Source organism: Clupea harengus, chromosome 2, assembly GCF_900700415.2.
Source record: "Clupea harengus chromosome 2, Ch_v2.0.2, whole genome shotgun sequence".
Lineage (NCBI taxonomy): Eukaryota > Metazoa > Chordata > Actinopteri > Clupeiformes > Clupeidae > Clupea > Clupea harengus.
The window spans coordinates 3,903,469-3,928,468 of NC_045153.1; the positions used below are offsets into that span (position 1 = coordinate 3,903,469).

Here is a 25,000-nt window from a genome sequence, read left to right on the forward strand (position 1 = left end):
TTTTATCCAAAGAGACTTACATATTTGCGACTTACAATGTATACACATTTTACATTTACACTGATGGCACACTGCACATCAGGAGCAATTAGGGGTTCAGTGTCTTGCTCAAGGACGCTTCGACAGGGAATCGAACTAGCAACCTTCTGCTTACTAAACGACTTCTTTACCTCCTGTACCACTGTCGCCCCATGTACAAGGGAGAGAACAGTGAAGCTACAAGCAATAGAGACCTAGTGTAACAATAAATACTACTTTACTAAAGAAATAGAAAGGCAAAATAGAAAAAAAAGAAGTGCAGGAATGTAACTGCTGTAAGTGCAAGTTAAGCACTAGTTGAATTGCCAGTTAGGAGTAGGGTTGGGTACCGAGAACCGGTTCCATTATGGCACCGGTTCTTATACAACCGGTACCTACCCGGACCGAAATGCAACGCAGATTTCTTTCGGTGCCTGAGCCGATTGAAATAAATAACAGCAACAAATCATGCAGCTAAATGAACAAAACTTACGTAAAATGTTTTACGTAAAAGGAATTATTTCAGGCTGCAACATGAAACACGGAAGCTGGTTCAAAAACAGTAGGAAACTAGCGATAGCTAACGAGCAGTCATGTTAGTGGCGTAGAGTACGATCTGTTGAATAATTTTTTCTTGGTCACAGGTTGCTAGGCAGATTTCGAGGGGCAACTGCCTATCTGCCCTATCTCCCAATGTAAACTTTGGCCTGTGTCGCTCACACTCATTGGTGTTTTCATAGCAACAGTCTTATGACAGCGAAGAGCAGGCAGCATTTCACAGAGCAAACACAAACAGAGATAGCCATCAATTTAACAGAGAAAATACCGAAAGGTAAACGGTCAAAAGTGTGGCTGTATTTCGCACAAAAAGATTCCAACAACGCGACATACAGCAAATGCAACAAAACAATTGTGTGTAAAGGTGGGAGAGAAGGCAAGAGTCAAAAGCAGATCAGCAACCGCAGACTGAAGACTAAACAGAGATGCCAGCAAAACTAAACCTAGTCTCTTAAAGGGGCAGTACAAGTTCACGTACTCAGTGTGTTCAAATAACAAGATTAAAGTGGCATTATGCAGTAATTGTACTTCAGGGTTAGGGTTAGGATAAGCAGTTTTACCTTAAAATAACAGCTTAAAAAAAATTGGGCCGCTACAATAACTTTTAATATGGAGAATCGCTTCCGTGCCGTTGCCATACCAGGGTCCGTAGGCATATTACTGGGTTATGTAGGTTTGGCTGAAGCCGCCCGGTTTGTCTTGTGTTGCACTTGCTTGATGTTTGACTGTGTTAGGACAGTTGTTGACTAACTAGTTTGTCATAGTGTCAAAGTAAGCACATTTCAAGAGGTTTCACTAGTTTTAGCCGCTAGCATCTCGTTAGCGATTAGCAATTGTTCCGTAATAAATAAATCAGAAAATGGTGACATTTCATGAAATGAATGCAAACAAAATAATACATTTTTGACTCCGAAGGCAAATATGCTCATATTTCTGCAAAAGAATTGCTGAAGTTTGAAGCTGTAGTGTGTGTACAGAGTGTGTGTGTGTGTTTTGTATACATTCATATTTATTTAAGTAGTTAACAGTTAGTATATTGTTCATAGTTTGAAGTTAAAAAGTTTGAAGCTGTAGTTTGAAGCCAAGTGTTTTGTATTTATTTATATTTATAGTATACTTTAAACAGTTAATATATTGTTCCATTTGAATAATTTTTTTTTGCCTTGGCAATAAAAAAAGCCTTTTTTTAATGTCGTCAATCGTATTTTTGTGCTTTTTTTTTAAAGTATCGGTTCAGGCACCGTTTAGGCACAGGTATCGTTTTAAAAGTATCGGTTAAGCACCGGTATCGGAAAAACCCAAACGATACCCATCCCTAGTTAGGAGGGGAGGTGCTCTCTGAAGAGTTGGGTCTTCAAAAGCTTCTTAAAGGTAGAGAAGGACGCCCCTGCTCTGGTGGTGCTAGGCAGTTTGTTCCACCAACGTGGAACAACAACTGAGAATAGTCTGGATTGCCGTGCTTGCACAGACAGCAGTGCCAAACGACGCTCACTAGACGAGTGCAGCTTCCTTGGTGTAAAATTTGCCCTTCCAAGAACATTAAGGTAGGTGGGAGCCGAACCAGCAATCACTCTGTAGGCAAGCATAAGTGACGTGTGCCCTCTTTGGTTGGTTGAACACCAGACGCGCTGCTGCGTTCTGGATCATCTGTAGTGGTTTCACCACGCAAGCCGGCAAGCCCGTTAGGAGGGCGTTTCAGTAGTCAAGGTTTGCACCAGGTTTGCACCAGCAGCTGGGTGGCATACTGGGTTAGGTACGGCCTATGTCTAATGTAAGAAGTGTGAAGTTTTAATGAAATATGATTATTGCCATCCTCTTTCTCCACAACAACATGGATTAAACCTCGATGGTTAGACTATGTAGATAGTTTTATAACTAACGTTGCCGTGCACTTAAAGTTTTCAAGAAAAAAAAGATCTTCAATGGTAAGACTTGTTTGTTGTGTCTCCTCTGGTGTAGCATATAACGTGAGTTTTATTTAGGCATAGCAGATGCCTGGCGTGTTTAATGTGTAGGCTATTTCATTCAGTTCTTGCAATGTGAATAATTTAATTTAAATATGCTTATTTGCCCTCTTGTGCGCGCTTGTGCGTTTAACAGCGCTTGTTTGTGTGAACAAGTGCATCTATCTGTTGATGCCCGAGTTTAATAAAGGCAGACTATTCGTAAAAAACTTACGTAAATGTGTCATTAGTATTAGTTGAGACATTGACTCCGTCGGGCTCAGGTCGGGTTCAGACAAAATATTTGAATGGCTGTCAGTCTCGGGCCAGGCTCGGGCACTACTCTGTCGGACGCAGGCTGGGCTCGGATACAAAAATTCGGCCCGATCCACACTCCAATCCACACCTCCTCAGGTGTTGACAATCAAGCTAATTATGCCCATTTATCACCCAAAGGCTGTTGCACTGACACTGCAAAGCCAGTGGGGGTGTAGAGGAGCGTAATCACACACACACAAACACACAACATACCAACGATGCTTTGTTAGGCTTCAGATGTATGCAGGTAGCTGTAGTTAATGCGAACATGAAATAGGCTTGAATCTTCTGAGTAACGGTGTTGTGAGTGCATTGAGTTCACCATACAAACACAGCTCATAGTGTGTCGGCTTCGGTTCTCATAAGGCCAGCAGATACACACACACACACACACACTCTCACACACACACTGTGGTACCACTAGGTATAAAGTTAGGACCCTGGAAAGGTGCTCTGGGGACTAGGGAGGCAGGGCCATCCACTGATTGCAAGCTCAGGTGCAAATTGTTAGACTAGTTTGGCACCTGAGCAGCAACTAGTCAGACAAGAGTTTTAGAGTTAGAGATAGAAGCAGGACTGCGAGGGGGGAAAGGTGCCAGTAACACTGGGGGAAAGCCGGTGGGTTTACCTGTTTTTAGTTATGTTTGACTACCTTTGTTTGTAAAGTAAGAGTTAATAAAGGACGTGTTTTACTGAAAACACCCTCGTCGTGTCTCTTGGAACACTGGGCGTTCACAACACACAGACACACACACACTCTCACACACACACACACACACTCTCACACACACACACACTCTCACACACACACACTCTCACACACACACACACACACACACATATATACACACACACATCTCCCCTACTACAGCTCATAGTGTCTCTGCTTCTGTTATAAGACCATACACACACAGCTGATATGTGTGTCGGCTTCGGTTCTCATAAGGCCAGCCGATACAAAACACACACACACACACACACACACATGCACACACACACACACACACACACACACACACACACACACACACACACACAGACACAGCGTATCTGCTTCTTCTCTCATAAGGCAAGCAGGTACACTCATACACACACAAACACAGACACAGAAACACACAGAAACACACAGACACACATCTATCCTACTAGAGCTCATAGTGTCTCTGCTTCTTTTCTCATAGAGACACACACACACACACACACACACACACACACACACACACACACACACACACACACACACACACACACACACACACACACACTTCTTCCTTACTAGAGCTCATAGTGTCTCTGCTTCTGTTCTCATAAGACCACACACTCACAAATACAAACACACACACACACACAGACACACACACACACACATTTTGCCAGCTCATTTAGGCAAAATGTGAGGGAAGAACAGGAACAGTCAAATTAACCAGTGTTTATCTGCAACATTCAATTCTTATTGTCCTTCTCTAAGTACCAATGATTTATGTTTTATGCATTTGACTAATTTCTTCCATTTGGTGGTCAATGTAAATTTACAATGAACAAATAATTCTCCCATTGACTATATTATGGTTACATTTGTTAAACAAACTCTTTAAAATAGAAATACTTCCATCTAAAAGACACTGACAAGTCCATCAGTTTAAACTACTATCACTGAAAGAGGGAGATTTCCTACAGAATCATACTGGACACTAAGGATCACTAAGCGTCAGAATTCATTATAAGTGATGAATCCTGATAGGCCTCATGTCAAATAAATCATAACCTGTACAATAAATGATTCATTAAAGGCACAGTAGCCTACCTATTACTTAATATATTTGGATTTGGATTCATTGTTCTTTTTCTCCAAAGCAGAACATTGAAAGGATACTGCCATTTTGTATGTGCTAATTACTCTCTGCAGACTTTTTTTCTGATAGAGCGCAATTGTCTATGGTAAGCTACCTGTGTTTCGACCTAATATTTGTCTTTTGTATTTATGCTTAGTTTTCAGTATTTGCTGCTTAAAAATCTAGTTGACTGCACTTGTTTTATTCAGATTGTGTTAATGGTATGCCTCTATTGCTGATCCCAATGGCCGGTATGTTATTGTATCAGGTCTCATCCAAAACATTCTTGTAGTCCTTGCCTGCCTATATGCACCTAATTGGGATGACAGTCAATTTATTTCCAAATTCTTCTCTACGCTACCAGGTCTTGACAACAGTTTTTTGATTATAGGGGGGGATTTCAATATGGTCCAAATCACCACTCTAGATAGGTCATCCACCAAAGATGCTGTCCTTTCTGGCTCTGATAAGGTTATGGCCTCCTACGCCAAGCAGCTGGGCCTGTCTAACCCCTGGAGGTTCAACTTCCCATCAACCAAAGCATACTCATTCTTTTCAGACATACACCATACATATTCTCGGATAGATTTCTTCCTTGTGGATGATAGACTTTTATCAAAGGTTAAGTCATGCAAATATCACAGCATTGTTATATCATACCACGCCCCCACCTCTATGGAGATCAACCTATCTAGAAGCTATGCTCCTTCAAGACAGTGGCGCTTTAACTCCCCATTGCTGTCTATAATACTTTTAAGGAGTTTCTCACTTCTCAAATTGGATTATTTTTTTTAATTAATAAAACCCCTGATGTCTCCCAGTCTACTGTGTGGGAAGCATTTAAAGCTTTTAAAGCATTTAAAGCTGTTTACGGGGTCAGATAATCTCTTACCTGTCATACGCCAAAAAGTCAGAAGCAGTTAAACTGTCTAAGATCTCTGAGGAAATTTTACAATTAGACAATCAGTATGCAACAGCCCCTACCCCGGCTCTGTATAATAGACGCCCACGCCTTCATCTCCAGGCCGAGTTTGACATGTTATCAACAAGTAAGGCTGAATTACTTCTGCTCAAATCTAGACAATGTATTTTTGAGACAGGGGACAAATCAAGTAAACTTCTTGCCTATCAAGCTCGTTCAGCTGCAGCTTCTAGACTGATCACTAAAATAAAATCACCTACTGGTGCAGTTCTCACAGACACAAGAGATATTAATAAAACCTTTTTTAATTTCTATTCCAACCTTTACTCCTCTGAATGCCCCCCAGATATTTGGGATCACGACAACCCTCTCGATAATTGTGGACCAAAAGATTTGAGCTAAAGTCCTCTATAACCGTCTCCGACGAGTGGTCCCAGACCCGATATCAACTGATCAAACAGGCTTTATCCAGGGGAGGCACTCTTTCTTCAACACTAAGCGATTGCTTGATGTAATTCATGCACCAAGCTCTGAATCCCCTTTCATTGGACGCAGAAAAGGCCTTTGATAGGGTGGAGTGGACTTACCTTTATTTTGTTATGGGAAAAATGGGGTTTAGCAGAGATTTAATTTCATGGATTAAACTTTTATGGATTAAACTTATATTCAGCCCCTGTAGCTTCAGTTATCACTAATGACTTACATTCAGCTTTCTTTCCTCTCAAACGTGGCACGAAACAAGGTTGGCCTCTATCCCCATTGCTGTTTGCGATTGCCATTGAACCTTTAGCTATTTGGCCGCGCAGTGAGGTAGGGTTTGAGGGCATTGCGTGAGCGGGAATTACTCATAAAGTGTCCTTGTACGCTGACGACTTACTCTTGTATATATCCAATCCAACTTCTTCTATTCCAATCATTATGTCTATACTGGATCAATTCGGTACATTTTCAGGGTATAAATTGAACTTTCAGAAAAGTGAACTCTTTCCTATAAACCCAATAGCCACAAGAATGCCTCACTCACTCTTTCCTTTTAAACGGATGGATAGCGGGTTTAAATACTTGGGTATCTTCATCACTAAATCGTTCCCTCATATTTTCAAGGAAAATGTCCTCCCATTACTGGAACAATGTAGGGAAGATTTCAGCCGTTGGTCCACTCTACCCCTATCACTGGTTAGCCGTATTAACCTAAAATGGTTGTCTTACCCAAATTCCTATACCTCTTCCAACATTTCCCAGTATTTATTAGGAAAAGCTTTTTCACCAAATCTGATCAAACTATATCTTCCTTTCTATGGGTAAACAAACCACGGCGCATTAAGAAAGTATATCTGCAACGTCAAGTCAATGGGTGGGATGGCTCTTCCAAATTTTCTTTATTACTATTGGGCATGCTATATTCAGAAGCTTCTCTATTGGTCCAATCTAGAGAACACTCCTCTTTGGGCACAAATGGAAATGTCTTCCACCCAGCAGTCCCTCTATTCTTTAGTATGTTCAGGCTTAACGCTCGTCTCCGTCATTAGTTCTATGCCCACTGTTCCACATACCATCAAGATTTGGACGCAATTCAGGAGGCACTTTGGTCTTAACAGACCTTCTTCTTTTTCCCCAATTTATCAAAATCACCTGTTTAAACCTTTGTGCACTGATCTCACCTTCCAAGCCTGGTTTGACAAGGGAATCAGAACTATTGACGACTTGTACAGCAAAGGGACTTTCTCATCATTTTCAGACTTGTCTAGGAGATTCAATCTGCCTGCATCCCATCTGTTTTGTTACTTCCAAATTAGACATTATTTACAAAAGGAATTTCCAGAATTTCCGAACCACCCTGCTCATTCTGGAATTGATCATATTCTCTCTTTAAAACCCCATGTAAACACAGTCTGATACGATGCAAGATTTTACACCGCATTCATTACACCAATGCTAGACTAGCAAGGATATTTCCTGACGTAAGTGATGCATGTAACCGCTGTGGACAATCACCTGCTGACTTGGTGCATATGTTTTGGGCGTGTCCTCGCCTACCTGAGTTTTGGACAGACATTTTAAAATCCTTTAAGGATATATCTGGCGTGGATGTTCCGCCTGACCCGCTTACGGCTCTATTTGGTGCTCCCCCCAGGACTAATGTCCCCCCTTACCTTAATGTAATTATGTCCTTTACGTCACTTTTAGCTAGATGTCTCATACTCATTAAATGGAAACATATTTCACTGCCTACCCACAATAGATGGATCAAAGATGCACTACATTATATTAAGCTAGAGAAGATGCGATTTTCCCTGAAAGGTTCATTGAGTAGTTTTGAAAAAACATGGACACCTTTTCTGGACTATGTAAAGACCCTACCAATTGCTCCAGAGGATGTGAATAACTAAAGTCATTAGATGAAATGTTCCACACACATACAAATTTCTATGTGTACACACACACTTTGTCTTTGCTTTCTTTTTTGTCTTTTTATTGGAGTGCAGGAACTCAGCTATTCATTTCCTATTGCCCTTTTATATATATATATACATATATATATATATATATATATATATATATATTCAATATTTATATTTATCTATGAATTTTATGAACTTTGTGAATTTTATGATAGCATATAAATATAATAATAGTAGGCCTACAAACACACACACACACACACACACACACACACATATACTATTTTTTAGGACCTAGCAATTGACTCTACAGCACCCCTCGAACCAACAGTGTGCTATCCAGGAGCACTTTACAACCAGCCCAGCTGATGGTGGTGGTGCGTCAATACAGGGCGTCAATACTGTCAACAGCCACTTAAATGTGACCAAACATAAAGCGCCTCCTCCCTGGTGGGGCGCCGGCCAAATGGCAGTCTATGGGAGCTCTCTAACTTTTCACACTCATTAGAGCAAGGACAGCTTCTCATTGGCGGATGACAATTCGATTCTGGGGCTCAAAATGTTGTGCCCATAACCAATTACATTGTTTCTTATTTCAACGTGATTGGACTATTCGGCGAATCAGACACCTTTATCATTCCCTCACACATCCCATATAACTCCCAAGTATCTACGAGAGCAACATAGCTAGCAGAGACTTTGGTTTTGTGAGTATGGCGACATCGGTGACTGAAAACTCTGTGGTAAACACCGTTTAATCGACGATCAGATGTTGATAAGAAGAGAGTGAAAGACTTGGGACCCGAATGTCCGGATTTAAACATTCAGCAGCAGAGCATTGACCCCGGGAGGACGTACAGCCGGAGCTTCTCCTCTAGCCTGCGTTGTGTTTGCTGGCTATGTAAGGACTGGGACACTCAGGATGGATGAAGATGTTCCTTTATTCCTGTACAATGGGTCATCAAATATATAATTATTCACTATGGGCATAACTTTGGTCCATGATGTCTCAACATGTCGTTACTGGTTGTTCAGTAAACCGCGCCCCCCAACTGCGCCCCCCCCCCAAAAAAATTCACCAGCCACCACTGGATGGGACTAAAGTCAGCTGCAAATTGTACAAGGCCACAATAATAAGGCAGGGATGTGAAACACCTAACAACATCAGTAATGCATGACCATTTATAATACGGGTAGATGGAATCAAGCATTCTGATTGGTTGAGAGTCACGGGATGTACTGTATTGAGCCATAATGTACTGTACACCTGTTTACATTTACCTGAGCGTTTCATATCAGTGCACACTCAAAATAACGGTAGATTTCGCGTGACCGTTAGTTGTCATTTCAAGCTTGACAGTTACCAATCATGTTTCGTGTAAAATGAGCAATGTGAATGAATGAGATGGTGCGAGATCTAGCAAGGAGACCTGGGATGTTTTCAGACGACGCACAAATTAATGTCGATCTCCTAGCTAATCATCAACAAACTTTTTGTGCTAGGCTAACAAACGTGATGTTCCCAATGCTGTTTGTCTGTTGCATAGCAACAGCCACACATACAGGGACTATTTTCTCTAGGCTACTGAAATGTGATACACAACGTTTGGTGGCTACAACTATTTTGTGCTGAAAGGCAGCTTACTATTTACTTACTATTTATAATGTCGCTGGCAACCGTATTATAAAAGCAATAAGGTACGAGAGGCAGTACTGTATCGTCCGCTACGCGTCAGGCCTAACAACATCCTTGAACAGTACATAATTGACGATACAGTACTACCTCTCGTACCTTATTGCTTAAATGCATCTCAAACATCCCTTTGTGACCATGTCTGCCCAGGCCCCCCCAGCAGTGGATAATACACAGCCACAACCATCAATAACGGCTGTGTTCAATTCAAAAACACCATAAACAATTCCAAGCAGATTACATAAACTTTGGCTGAAATGATTTGCCAGGACCTCTTGCCCTACTCAGTTGTTGAAAACACGGGTTTCCGTAATCTCCTAACTGTCACTGCACCATGCTACAGGGTACCCTCACGCATGCATTTCTCACGTACAGTTGGACCAAACCTGTACTGTGATGTTAAAGCAAAGGTGAGGAAATCCCTGTTAAGCATGGAGGGCGATGTGGTTCACTGTACCACAGACATTTGGACAAGCTGGGGGGTTCAGACAGTTCATAAAACTTAGTTCAGTAACAAATTAAAATGAAAAAAGAAATGAAAAAAGAGATGGAAAGTACAGTATGAGGATGTGAAAATATATTTCATTATTAATAATATGATAAATAAATGATTAAAATAAATCTATGTGATCCTTTGAAAATACAGCAATTGCATTACCAATGAATATTAGTCTAATAAATACATGTGTCTGATTTAACATGACTATGCCACACCCACTTCTGGCCTTCTGAATCCAGACACAAAGACAGATAATTTTGTTGGTTTAACATATACAAATACAGATACAGATAATGACCTCTAGTTTGTATATGTGTATGTATCTCTTTTTGTGTGCTCTTTCCACCTAAACCATTTGTGTTTCTCACTCTGCAGCTCCTGTGACTCTGGATCCCAACACTGCAGCCACAACTCTCATCCTGTCTGAGGACCTGACCAGTGTGAGACGTGGTGATGATAGACATCAGCTTCCTGATACCCCAGAGAGATTTGTTGAGTATGCCAGTGTCCTGGGCTCTGAGGGCTTTAACTCAGGGACTCACTGCTGGAATGTGGAGGTTGGACAGAACACAAGGTGGAGTTTGGGTGTGATGACAGAGTCTCTCCTGAGGAAAGGAGACTATTACTCCATGAGTGGACTGTGGTATGTGTGGTATGAAGATGGTGAATATGGAGCAGGTTCTACACCACAGCCCTCCACTCTCCTCACAGTGAAGCAGAAACCCCAGAGGATCAGAGTGCAGCTGGACTGGGACAGAGGAAAGCTGTCATTCTCTGTCCCTGATAATAACAAACATCTACACACTCTCAAACACACTTTCACTGAGAGAGTGTTTCCATACTTTAATACTGGCTGTAAACTCTTTCCTCTGAGGATCTTATCAGTGAAGGCTTCAGTAGCAGTAGAGCAGCACTGATAGAGCTGATGATGTCTCTGTCTGGACCAGGACTGACAGTCAGAAAGAGATGGAGACGGAGGGGGGGTGCCAATCATAAATCACTAATGACTACACTGATACGAGCCAATCATAAATCACTAATGACTACACTGATATGAGCCAATCATAAATCACTAATGACTACACTGATATGAGCCAATCATAAATCAGTAATGACTACACTGATATGAGCCAATCATAAATCACTATTGACTACACTGATATGAATCTCATGATATCTGTTCTGTGCGCCAGCATGTCACACATTTTGATTTAATTCGTGTTTAATTTCCTGACAATCTATGTTGAGTATCCACTGACATAAGTGCTGAATGATTGTCCTTTATCACGCTCCCTGACTGTTTTTCTGTTTTACATGTTGGTGTTTCTGTGTGGATATGTTTTAGGATCTATCCTTGAGCTTTTTGGGAACAAATAAACATCACTATTAAACCATTACAATGCTGTTGTCTTTTCTCACATTTGATATTTCATCTTATTCATGTACGCATGGCTATGATTCAATGATAGCTATAATGGTCTTTTGAACAAAGGCAGGCTATGGTACGGAGCTTTCCTATTAAATGAACAATACTGGAACCTAGTGGTCAAGTATCTGTATCTCCAGTCTCTCAGCTGTGTGGACTTCAGTAATAGCAAGCAAACACACACACACACACACACACACACACACACACACACACACACAGCGTGAGAGAGAAAGAGAGTGAGAGAGAGATGTTCATTCCTGTGGCTGTAATGTTCAATCATACACATCATGATTTCTTTCACACATGTTATTATTTCTTATGATGTGAGGTGAAAGGCCAGGTCTGAAGCAGAAACTCCAGAGGATCAGAGTGCAGCTGGACTGGGACAGAGGAGAGGTGTCATTCTCTGACCCTGATAATAACACACACCTACACACTCTCACACACACAATGTAATTTCAACAATGGCAGAACATTGACTTAAATAAAACCACATGAACTGTAGATAACTGTTCTTAAGGCATTTGACTCAGGTTTCCCAAGGAGTGGTACATGTTGGGGGGGTAGGGGGTGAACCTGGTCAGAACCACTACTTTAGTCTAAATAGTACATTTACATTTACATTTAGTCATTTAGCAGACGCTTTTGTCCAAAGCGACGTACAAGGGAGAGTAGTAGACTTACTTCATAAAATTGTCCAAGAGTGCCCTACTCTGGGTTGAACTCATTTTGTTTTGCAGATGCCCCTGCTCCAATGGCCATCGATGAAATTGTTATGCTGAAATTGAAACGAGGCTGAAATGGACAAGGGGAACTTTCCAAATCAATGTTCTGGTCATTGTTGAAATTACATTGTATCCTGTTGTATTTACTGTCAGAGTAATCATTTGTTTTAATAAGTTCATAATGCCTTATCCTATCTTATAATAATCTTGTTTCTGTTCATAGCAACACTAACCTTTTGTCACTTTACTTAAAGCTGACAAAGTCCACTTATAAAATCGTATGGCAGTTTATAATATTCTATGTCTGTATAGCAGCATAGTCACCATGCTAATAACCATAAATGAATATGAATATTATATCATAAAGGTCGTTATGGGGTGCTGTCAAGACTTACTTACATAGCTATAATTAGTGCTACAATGACATATAGCCCTTATAGGGCCTTATAAAGGCAGGCTTCATAGAAAGTGTTACTGACACACAGACTGACGATCACATATTTATAATGCATTATTACGTCTTAAATTATAACCATTTATAATTAACTGATATAATGTTTCATAAAGGTGGTTTTGAGTCATTGTGAAGACATTATACATAGTTATAATGATTACTATAATGACTTATAGCTACTTTATAAGTCATTATTAAGGCCATTATAATGCCCTCATAGGGCCTTATAAAGCTAGGCTTCATAGAAAGTGTTACCGAGTGTTTTTATACTTTTTTTTTAAATGCTATTGGCTGTAAACTCTCTCCACTGATGATCTTACCAGTGAAGGTTTGTGTAAGAGTAGATCAGCACGGTGAGAGCTGATAGTGTCTCTGTCTGGACCAGGACTGATCTGTAGTAGGAGATGAATCAGTTATCAGAGGCTCCACTGATCTGATGACTGGTCTGTAGTAAACATTTTACACAGAGTTTTAATGGACATATAACATGAATGAGGGAAAGATCACTTGTGTACGAATTAATTTCTGGAACAATATAATCATTTAATACACAATTCTTAAATGTTCTTCCAAAGTCATTACATACAGTATATATATGTATATTTTATACTTACAGATGTAATTATATTTATATACTGTAATTCAATGTTATTGTCTTTTGTTATGTGTTTCTAATAATAAAGTTTGATTGGTTACCATGGGAACACACAGTGGCAGAGAAGAGTGTATGTGTGTTTGTGTGTGTGTGTGTGTGTGTGTATGTGATCAAAGGTCAAAGTCAACATCAGTTAAGCAGGAAACATTTGTGTGGTTGACCTCCACATGTCCATCTCATTCTTCTTCACCTGTCTGCCTGTACAACCAGTGACCAAAGACACCAGTTTAGAGCTGATAACCATCAGTGTCTAATTATATATTATTATTATTACTATTATTAATAATATGAATTGGTATCTTATATTGTTTCTTGAAGTAATTTTAATTAGGCTTATTTATATTATTATATTTGCTTCGTACAAAAGCGTGTGCTAAATACTATAACTAAAACCATACCCAATAGTAAAGTACCAAACCAGTCCACAGGCTCCACAGACAGGGCTAGAGGACAGGAGAGGAACACCTCCCTCAGGGACACAAACAGGGGTGTTGATTGGGGTCAAGGGTCAACAGGGGATATTAACCCATTTATAGGAAGGTTCAAGGTAGGGGTGCAGTTACATCCAACATACTGAAATACTGCCATCTGTTGGTGGAATACTGCAACACACCTTTCTGATATCTCCTTTGAGTGCTCAAATGTCTTTCCAACTAAGTTTCATCAGCACAGGACAGAGCAGAGATGAAGCTCACAGTGAGTGAACCAGAGAGAGGATGGCCAGACAAGGACACTCAAGCTGTTTGTCTTACGGGTGCCAGTAAGGGTACAGAGTCACATAACAGGGACATTTGACAGAGTTTGCTACATCAGCTTCTGTGGGAATGGGGCATCTGTCCATAACAACCAGCACCTGCTCAGAGATCCAGGGATCACATTTCTCACTCAGAAACTCTTACTAGATAGAACACAGGGAAACAAAGTCAGAGACACTTCAAATTGAATAAGACATTAATTTATTGATTTTGTTCATTCATTCATACATTAATTAATTAATTAATTAATTCATTCATTCATTCCCTGCACTGTTCACAAAAGGGACATCAGGTTCCACTGTGAAGATGATTAAAAAGCTTGTGTGATTTGTGAATAAATGTTCAAAGATGCACAACAAAATAAATGTCTCTGGTTATGAAATAAGGGATCCAAGTGCAGACATGAGATATCATGAGAAATAGATTTTGAATACTCTGCCAAAATGCACATAAGAGATAAACTCACAATGACATGGTTTAGTTTTAAATGTGAACTCTGCAACCATATCACATCACTGTACTTTTTTTATGCAGCAGATTCAATACTCACATTTCACCAGTAGATGGCAATGTGCATTGAACTTTACAGTCTGAAAGCACACTGACCAATCAGAATCTTCTTCCCTCCCTCTGGCTCACCTTGACTGGACAAGGAGGTGTGGAACTGACCAATCAGAGTCTTCTCCCCTCCCTCTGCCTCACCTTGACTGGGCAAGGAGGTGTGGAACTGACCAATCAGAATCTTCTTCCCTCCCTCTGTCTCACCTTGACTGGGCAAGGAGGTGTGGAGTGAGTTTTTCTATTCTTGAAGATTCAAGTGATTAGAGTTCTCTGGTGTGTAACATGTCTATGTTGAACAAGCAAGGCAGTCATTCTTGCATGAAGGAGGAGACATAGCCTTGTGGATTTAATCTGGATTTTCATCTTCATATTTAGAGACTGACATGACCTTGACTTAAAAAGTAAAAGCCTCCCTTGTTCTTGTCAATAGTTCAGAAATGTATGAATGATTTAAAAAGGGAAAAAAAGAGACAATGAGAGGAGAATCAAACATTCATGTAATGCTTTTACTTATGCAGATGTAATGTAATATTCCCATTGTCTAATAAATAAAAATAAAAAAGTAAAAGCCAACTGTACTGTATAAGCAACCATTGTAACAAATACCAAAGAAAATATGTCATCCAGAGGCAGAAGAGGATTTCTCTTGTCCAGTGTGCTGTGACTGCATGAGAGGACGACAGGGTCCTTAAAGACGTCACAGTGTGTGTAAAGTCTGTCTGCAGCAGTTCTGGAAAATCAAAATATCCAGGGAATGTCCAGTCTGCAGGAGAAGATCATCAAAGGAACATCCTCCAGTCAGTCTAACATTAAAGAACCTGTGTGAGACCTTCTTACGGGAGAGAAGTCAGAGAGCTTCAGCAGGGTCTGAGGTGCTCTGCAGTCTGCACAGTGAGAAACTCAAGCTCTTCTGTCTGGACGATAAACAGCCTGTGTGTTACCAAGTCTATGATTCATTTTTAATGTGGTCATGTGGAGACTTGTCCTCCTTGACCTCTAAATCTTGTTTCAGACCTTGACGATAAAGAATAAACACTCACAGCTCAGGAACCAGCAGAAACCTGTAGAACCTGATTTGGGATCATATTTATTTGACATGTATCTATGGAGGATTGGTCTCATATTGGATTTTGTAGCATATTTGTGGCTCATACTGCTGCTGTCAAAGACTACTTTGCAGGGTTACACTGTGAAAGCTGATAGATGCTCTAAAGATGGTATTTTATATGATGCTACCATGAAAAGACAGATCTGCATCTCCCAGTCAGTATGTTATTGTCATGTTTAGTGCAGGTTGATAATTAATAGAAAGGCGTACATGATTATGGCTGATGATGGCAGTTCAGAGGAACTACTTCTGTGCCCCTAATACATGTTCAAAAGATGGAAATGACACAAGCCCTGAGTTTCAGCAAAGCAAATGGCAGCTAGTTGTCGCTCTCACTCTTTCCCTCTCCCTCCCTCTCCCTCCCTCTGTGCTGGGAAACACATGCCAACCGGTTCTGCAAAGACTATTCCTCCTGGTGATGCAGGTGGCCAATCAGGCGCCTCTCTCTCTTGAGCAAGCCTCACCCTGGCTGAAGAATGAGGTTGGGCTGAGTTTGGCAGTGAGCTCTGACAGTCTGCTCCTGAGCTGTGACTGTAAACTAGATTTCATTTCAGTTGAATGGTGCTGTTTTGCCTTGTCTTGTCTGTGTGGTAACCTCAATAAGTGACAAGCCATCTCCTCCTCCACACAAACACACACACACACACACACACACACACACACACACACACACACACACACACACACACACACACACACACACACACACACACACACACACACACACACACACACACACACACACACACACAAAGGCAGCCAAAATGTAACCAACAATGGAAAACACCAGGCTGGAAATGTTATACGTGTCTGAACCTTATGGGACAGTAGAGAGCATTCGAGTGATAAAGATTGCGGAAAATACAAGTAAACATTTGTACATACATTTATCACCTACATTATTATCAAACAGTATACACACAAATTGTTAGAATGTTAGGCATGGCACATGTTTCCGACTGCAGTGTACTAGATGCAGAAACTCAAACTCCAGTAGAAATGTTTCTGTGTCTCCAGAGAGACTCGGGAAGAAGAAATTAGTTTGACGATAGAATACATGGAATGTACCGACGCTCTGAAAGCAGCATTCTAAGGCAACATTAGAGAGTACACTCTGTACACGTAGACTAGATGTAGCGAGGCTGTTGGACAGGAATGACGAGTTACTGAGTGACGTCGAGTCTTCTTGGTGTAACACCAAAGCTCACACGAAGAGACAAAAGCAGAGTCAAAGGGAGTTGCATGGATGTCTTTGTTTGCCGACTATTTTATTTCATACATATGATCATTATTTGCGATTAGATTAGATTTGTTTTTCATATTTCTTTGAATATTCCAGTGAAGCCACAAGAATTTGGCCAATCCCGCTTCGTTAAAGAATACAGATGTTTCCCTTGATAATGTCACTGAAAATCAGACACACTGGATGTGCTGAGAGTGTGTACACTGGAGGTGTCATTCACAGCACAGACAGCTCTCTGTGTGTCTGCAGTAGGAATGAGATCAGAACAACATTTCTGTGGATAGTGGAGGAAAAACACTGACATGAAGCCTGTTTCTGCCTGTAAGTTAGAGCTCACTCATCCAGGTACTTTGACCTCTGATCCTCAAGACTAGGAGGCGCTAAAGAACTGTTTATTGGAGGACTGTTGTGAGACTGACCAATCAGCTCCCTGCTCCTCCAGATCCCTCCCTCTGACTCTCCTTTCCTGGAGGAGGAGGTGAAGCTCAGTGAAGGGCGGCTGCTGTGTTCCCCGTCACACCGTCACAAAACTGCTCCAGCAGGTCAGATGAGAATAGAATGAAAAACACTCAGACGTTGGAGAGGTTGCTATGCTCACATACATAGGTTAAAACAACAAGACTTGATTTTTCTAATTTAAAGACACTCAAACTGGACATAGTTGTTTTCATAAAGACGTTGGAGAGGTTGCCATGCTTGCATACATAGGTTAAACCAACAAGAGGACTCAGAAACTGACTGGATTTGTCAAACTCCTGAAAGAGAAAGTAAAGTTTGGGGAAAAACTTACAACGAGAGGGAAGCTTAACACAGATTTATATTTACTCTTGGAAAATGGCTTCAAAGTTAGAGGAGGATTTATCCTGTTCTGTGTGCACTGACATCTTCAAGGACCCAGTTGTTCTGTCATGTAGTCACAGCTTCTGTAAAGTCTGTCTGCAGCAGTGCTGGAGAACCAAAGGATCCAGAGAATGTCCAGTCTGCAGGAGGAGGTCATCGAGGGACGAGCCACCAACCAACCGTGCATTAAGAAACCTGTGTGAGACATTTTTACAGGAGAGAGGTCAGAGAGGAGCACTCTGTAGTCTCCATGGCGACAAACTCAAGCTGTTTTGTCATGATGATCAGCAGCTTGTGTGTTTCTTGTGTCGAGACTCAAAACTACACAAGAATCACAACTTCAGTCCCATTGCTGAAGCAGCAGTTGACCACAAGGTAAGTTTGATAAATATTATGTATTGGATAACTAACAACAAGCTATAGCCCAACATTTAGTCCATCATTATAAACAATGATTTGCTAATCACAAAATTCAAAATCCCTGTAGTTGCTGTTATTACTGTAACTCAACACTAGGTGGCAGCATCATCATTTCACTCCTTTTCCCCTCAAGAAGGCCATCCAAATGTATCCATTTGTTGCTTTAGTAGTGGCAATCCATGTTCTGCCAAAGTCATATTTAAAAATCTGACTCAGTATTGCTGTAGTCAAGAGGCTCACTGACATGTGAGACTTGATTTGTCTTTATTATTTTCAAATTCAGGACTTTTCATAAATATGCCAGCAAATGTTGGAATAGTCACCAAGGGGCGTCACAAATTGCTTTGTATGTAAAAGACTACTGTATTACTACTATTATTCTCTCTCTCTCTCTCTCCTATTGTACTGCATACAATACACTGTGCTCAAGCATGTTTACACAACATGTACAATCACAATGGTAATCTCTGGTTACAGAAGGAGCACAGCCTCTCCTCTCTGGGCAGCCAGGTCTGTCTGTGCCGGCCGACTTCTACTGCCAGGTTGTGCTCACTCAGTCTGTATTTAGTTAAAGTTTTCCTCCGGTTTTTTTTATCAGACACTGTGGTCAGGTAGTTTCCCACGGTGTACTGTCTGTTTAGTGATACATATGTGTTACGCCCCAACTTTAGTGGTCCTATGGGGCGAACAAACATTCCACCACTGACCCAAAACATTTACTAAAAACACCTTTAAAAGTACAACATGATTTAACAACTACAAGACAAACATAGCTGTACAACAAAAATCCAGGCTAAGAGGCAGCAAGAACAGCAGTCACCAAGCTAGAAGCCTCTCCTATGCAGCAGGAAACTGGAGTCTTTATCTGCTGCTTGATCACCTGGCCAGCTGCATCTAATCTGGCAATCAGGGCGAGCACAACCTGGGCGGAGCTACAGAGAAGGGATGGAAAGTGACAAACAAAGAAACCACCACATGTGGTCGTAACAAGTGTCTTGTAGTTTCAGGCCAGGGGGGTATTCGTCGTAGCGAGCTAAGCAGTTTGGCGAGCTAATTTTCAGGCTAAGATAAAAAACACCCCTCTTTTTGGTCCGTGGAAGCAACTTTTGATAAATCACCATAGTAACATATCAATTAGCACTAACCTGCTCCAGCGCAGGCTAACAAAAGTGTAGCTGGATAAGCTTGCCACACCCCCGGAAAAAGGAGGGATCCTATTGACCAAGAAGCCATATTAGATAGTTAGATTAGCGTAGGCAGAGAGTTCTTTGCGATCGACAAGATCCATTATTCCATCATGATGAGTTCTTGTATGAGCGGTACCGATTTAGCCGACAAGGAATCATTAATTTACAAGACCTTCTCGAGTCATTTATTGCAAACACCACAGTCGAACATTGACTATCTTGCGCTGTTTTGCGAGTGGTACTTTTTGTAGTGTCAGCGATGCGGAGAACAAAGCACTCATAATTATATGCCAGTGTTATTAGTACAACATAGCATATCATTATTGTAGAAAATGATTAAGGTGGACTCATGATAAGAATAGAGAGAAATACACACAATTAATTTTCACTGCGTCAATTTATTGCATTTGTTATTAATACATGTAGTCATTTAACAGACGCTTTTATTCAAAGCGACCTACAAGGAAATGTAAAACTACACCGAGGTAGGAGGTGAGGGAATCGAACTAGCAATCTTGCAGTTACTAACCAGTAGCGGTATTTTCTGTACCAGTTCACACTTGCTGTCATGTATTCATACATAGATTTCAACCTATAAACATCCCAACACACCGCTTCGTGTCTTGCTCTCACAGCGGTGGCAGTGTTGAATTTTGCCATGATTATGGTCTTGTATTCTTCATAAGCGTTCATGTTCATCTCCCGCTCGCCAGCGGAGAAAAAAGAGCCCTTTTCTTATACCGTTAGAAAATCATTGTTTTGGTGATCGACCTTTCCTGCCTTTTGAAGTAGGACCCTGATAAGTTTAGCCTGGTTGAAATTAACCACATGATTTGGATGCGGATCAGCCGTTGACGACCCGATATTTGCTCTTCTCAATCAGCTCGCTAATGTTAACGGGCTAAAAGGACAATTAATTAACTTAGCTTCAACCCTTACGACGAACAGGGCCCAGGTGCAGGGGAGTTCTCTATTTGTTTTGACAATTAATTTATGTATATATTCAATAATGTGGGGCTAAGGTTACAGCCCTGCCTTACTCCACTTCTCTGAAAGAAAGAATCTGTTTTATTTGTTCCAATTTTAATTGAGCACCTCCCGTTAGTGTACGTTGATTTGATCAGATCGTATGTTTTCCCTCCTATACCACTTTCAAGTAATTTTAGGAAAAGGCCGTTGTGCCAGACTCAATCAAAGGCGTCTTGAAAATCCACAAAACAGGCATAAATCTTTGTATTATTTTTGTTCATATAGTTGTCAATTAGTGTGTTTAATGTGAAGATATGATCTGTAGTTCTAAATTTAGGTAGGAATCCAATTTGGCTGTTGCCTAATAAATTATGTTCTGTGATGAAGTCTATGATCCTTGAACTTAGGATGCTACATAAGTCTCTCTCTCTTTCTCTCTCTCTCTCTCTCTCTTCCAGGAGGAGCTCAAGGTCAAAGTGGATCCCTTAAAGGAAAAGCTTAAGGCTTTTGAAAAAGTAAAACTCACCTATGATAAAACAGCAAAACACATTAAGGTGAGAGTCAGGACTCAAGCATGAATAGAATATCTACAGACGTTGGAAGAAGCTTTTATGAAGTGTGTTAATCCAGAGGAATTCCCTAGTAGACACTTTCTCTGTTATTGACCTTATTCCAGACTCAGGCCCAGAACACAGAGAAGCAGATCAAGGAGGAGTTTGAGAAGCTTCACAAGTTTCTACGAGATGAAGAGAGAGCCAGGACAGCTTCACTGAGAGATGAAGAGGAACAGAAGAGTCAGATGATGAAGAAGAAGATTGAGAAGATGAGCAGAGAGATCTCATCTCTTTCAGACACCATCAGAGCCATAGAAGAGAAGGTGGGATCTGATGACATCACATTTCTACAAGTAAGAACCATCTACTGTCCTTATCATAGTGTGTGTGTGTGTGTGTGTGTGTTCATTCAGTAGGTACATTAAGCAAGACAATTGTATCAATTTATTGTTAGCTGAAAAAGCAAAGAAATACCTTGTTTTCCACTAGATGGCAGCACACAAATGAAAGGTTTCCCCTCAAGCTACATAAGTCACAGGTGGAAAGCTATGGAAGAAAGTTACATCCAGGAGCCTTCGTAAGCAAAAATGATGTGGCTCTACAATAAACTATCCCACTTTTTCATTATTCACATTACTCAAATGTTGTATAATGTAAAATAGCTTACCTGGACACATGATATGTCCAGTAACAACATAAAGAAGGCGGCAACATATAAGTCAAAACCAACAATATGTATTGGCTGATTGAAGGCCAAACCAGAATGATGAGGTGCTGCTAGGTTTAACCCAAGAATTCTAATAAATATTCATTCATGACTTTCTTCAAAAAGGCCATGTGCAAGACCGGACGGTCACCCCACATTCTTTTAGGGATGTGGCGACTGGAATTGGTGGTGTAGGGGAAATACAGTGCAGGAGATGGTCGTTTGATAAAAAAAACTATATATATATTTATTTACAGGGGGGGACTGTCAACCCCAACACAGTGCACACAACATAAACACATGTAAATCAAACAGATAACAGATACCGGCCGTACTCACCCGGGACTGAAGTAACCTGGCACCCTAGGCACCTGCTTGGCCGATTAGGCCCAAATATCAGCACCCACTCAAGGCCCAAGCCAGGCCCAAACTAGGCCCAGGCACTCAGTACGTAGCTAAGTACATAGCTAGCCGTACCAACCAAACCAAACAAAACAAAACAAGCACACAAAAACAGGCACAATATACAAGACACAAAGACAAAGCACAAAGACACCGTGTCCACACAACTAGACACAAAAACACCTTCACCTCATCAGGGAAGTATTTTTATCTCGATACCTCTCTTTGTCCGTGCTCTCATGCCTCTTACAAACAGTCTCTCCTCACAAGGCTCTCCCTCATGCCAATGAGGGGAGCACGGAACCAACCATTACGGTGGGGGAGTCAGTGTCTTAAAGGGGCAAAGGCCCTTTTCCTGCTCCAGTGAGAAGGGAGGAAATTCACCTTCTCACAGGCCACATGGTTGAATTGGAGATATGTGCACCAGAGCTTCATTCACACCAAGTGAGCAAGATAAACACAGCAATTTGTATGGATTTGTAAACATGAACAACGATATTCTGACTAATTGTATAAACTTGTGGAAATGAACAACCATCTTCTGACCAATCGTATAGATTCATATAAAAGAACAACCATCTTCTGACCAATCGTATAGATTCATATAAAAGAACAACCATCTTCTGACCAATCGTATAGATTCATATAAAAGAACAACCATCTTCTGACCAATCGTATAGATTCATATAAAAGAACAACCATCTTCTGGCCAATCGTATAGATTCATATAAAAGAACAACCATCTTCTGACCAATCGTATAGATTCATATAAAAGAACAACCATCTTCTGACCAATCGTATAGATTCATATAAAAGAACAACCATCTTCTGACCAATCGTATAGATTCATATAAAAGAACAACCATCTTCTGGCCAATCGTATAGATTCATATAAAAGAACAACCATCTTCTGGCCAATCGTATAGATTCATATAAAAGAACAACCATCTTCTGACCAATCGTATAGATTCATATAAATGAACAACCATCTTCTGGCCAATCGTATAGATTCATATAAAAGAACAACCATCTTCTGACCAATCGTATAGATTCATATAAATGAACAACTATCTTCTGGCCAATCGTATAGATTCATATAAAAGAACAACCATCTTCTGACCAATCGTATAGATTCATATAAAAGAACAACCATCTTCTGACCAATCGTATAGATTCATATAAAAGAACAACCATCTTCTGACCAATCGTATAGATTCATATAAAAGAACAACCATCTTCTGGCCAATCGTATAGATTCATATAAAAGAACAACCATCTTCTGGCCAATCGTATAGATTCATATAAAAGAACAACCATCTTCTGACCAATCGTATAGATTCATATAAATGAACAACCATCTTCTGGCCAATCGTATAGATTCATATAAAAGAACAACCATCTTCTGACCAATCGTATAGATTCATATAAATGAACAACTATCTTCTGGCCAATTGTATAGATTCATAATAAAGAACAGTGCCAGTGAAGTCCTCATCCTGTAGGCTCCTCTCTCCTCTCTCACTGTGGACTCCTCTCTCCTCTCTCCTCTCTCACTGTGGACTCCTCTCTCCTCTCTCACTGTGGACTCCTCTCTCCTCTCTCCTCTCTCACTGTGGACTCCTCTCTCCTCTCTCACTGTGGACTCCTCAAATGAACCTGATGTTCGGATGACTTCAAAACATTCAAGGAGGTCGTCTCGGTTCTCATACACAGTGTTGACGATTCTGCTGTTAAAGTGCCACCTTGTGGACGAAGTTCTGGGCAGCCTTCACACAACAATATGGTCAAGAATGTTGGTTATTTTCGGTGACCGAAAGTTCGGAAAAAATAATCCTTTACTTTCCTGATTTGAGAAGTAGCTTGTTGCATGATCAAATTGAGCTGATATGCATTGCAGTGGACATAATGGGCATTGAACTGCTTACACACCTTTTGCTGCACAACAGCCTTCTGTCCCATCATAGGCTTGGGCCATGAGTTTCTCATACTGTCCAGTCTGTCCAAAAGCACATTGGCGATTGAGGTCGATGTTGAATCCGTGAGGCGAAGAAACTCATAAAAGCGTCCCTGCACTGTATGGCTGCTGTCGATGTACTGTACCTGAGCACAAACACCAGCTGTGTCTGAGTGGAAACGTCCGTGGTCTCGTCAGCTTGAATGGCTACATAGTTAGTCCACTTCACCTCCTCCACAATGAGTTCCCTCACGACCGCTAGCATACACTCCAGTAGCTCGTTTTGAACAGTCTTCGATGTGCCCTTGAAAACTGTAGCATTTTTAAGATGCTCATTAAATACTTCGTCCAACTGTGCCAAAGTCGGCCAATCCAAGAGAAATACCAGAGTTGGTGGAGCCCTCCGTTTCATCCTTGCATGGCAGGGCTAACTTAAAAATGGCACAAAAATGTTTACACACTGGATAAACCGGTTTAGGATGTGCTGGTTATTACTCACCTCATCGTTGTTGCAGCGCACTGCTAGCCTGTATCCCTCATCCAGCTGAGTGACAATGTTCACACTCCCAACAGCAGAGAACTTCAGACAGCTGTCCATGTGGAGCTCCGACTGCTCATGTTTCTGCACCGTTTCAGACAGATGGTGCATGTCTTTAACTCCAGTAGTAGACAGATGGTGCATGTCTGTAACTCCAGTAGTTGACAGATGGTGCATGTCTGTAACTCCAGTAGTAGTAGACAGATGGTGCATGTCTGTAACTCCAGTAGTAGATGACAGATGGTGCATGTCTGTAACTCCAGTAGTAGATGACAGATGGTGCATGTCTGTAACTCCAGTAGTAGTTGACAGGTG

At 41.0% G+C, this 25,000-nt stretch overlaps 1 protein-coding gene across 1 annotated transcript in view; it reads left to right on the plus strand.

Annotated features, from left to right (window-relative positions):
- The first annotated feature begins 8,706 nt into the window (after positions 1-8,706).
- LOC116223436 (zinc-binding protein A33-like) overlaps positions 8,707-25,000 on the plus strand; it is a 20,361-nt gene continuing 4,067 nt past the window's right edge. The window contains exons 1-4 of the mRNA XM_031580087.1: positions 8,707-8,736; positions 17,968-18,330; positions 20,990-21,085; positions 21,208-21,438. Of these exons, the coding sequence (XP_031435947.1) occupies positions 8,707-8,736; positions 17,968-18,330; positions 20,990-21,085; positions 21,208-21,438 (720 nt within the window). The remainder of the gene's footprint in view (positions 8,737-17,967; positions 18,331-20,989; positions 21,086-21,207; positions 21,439-25,000) is intronic.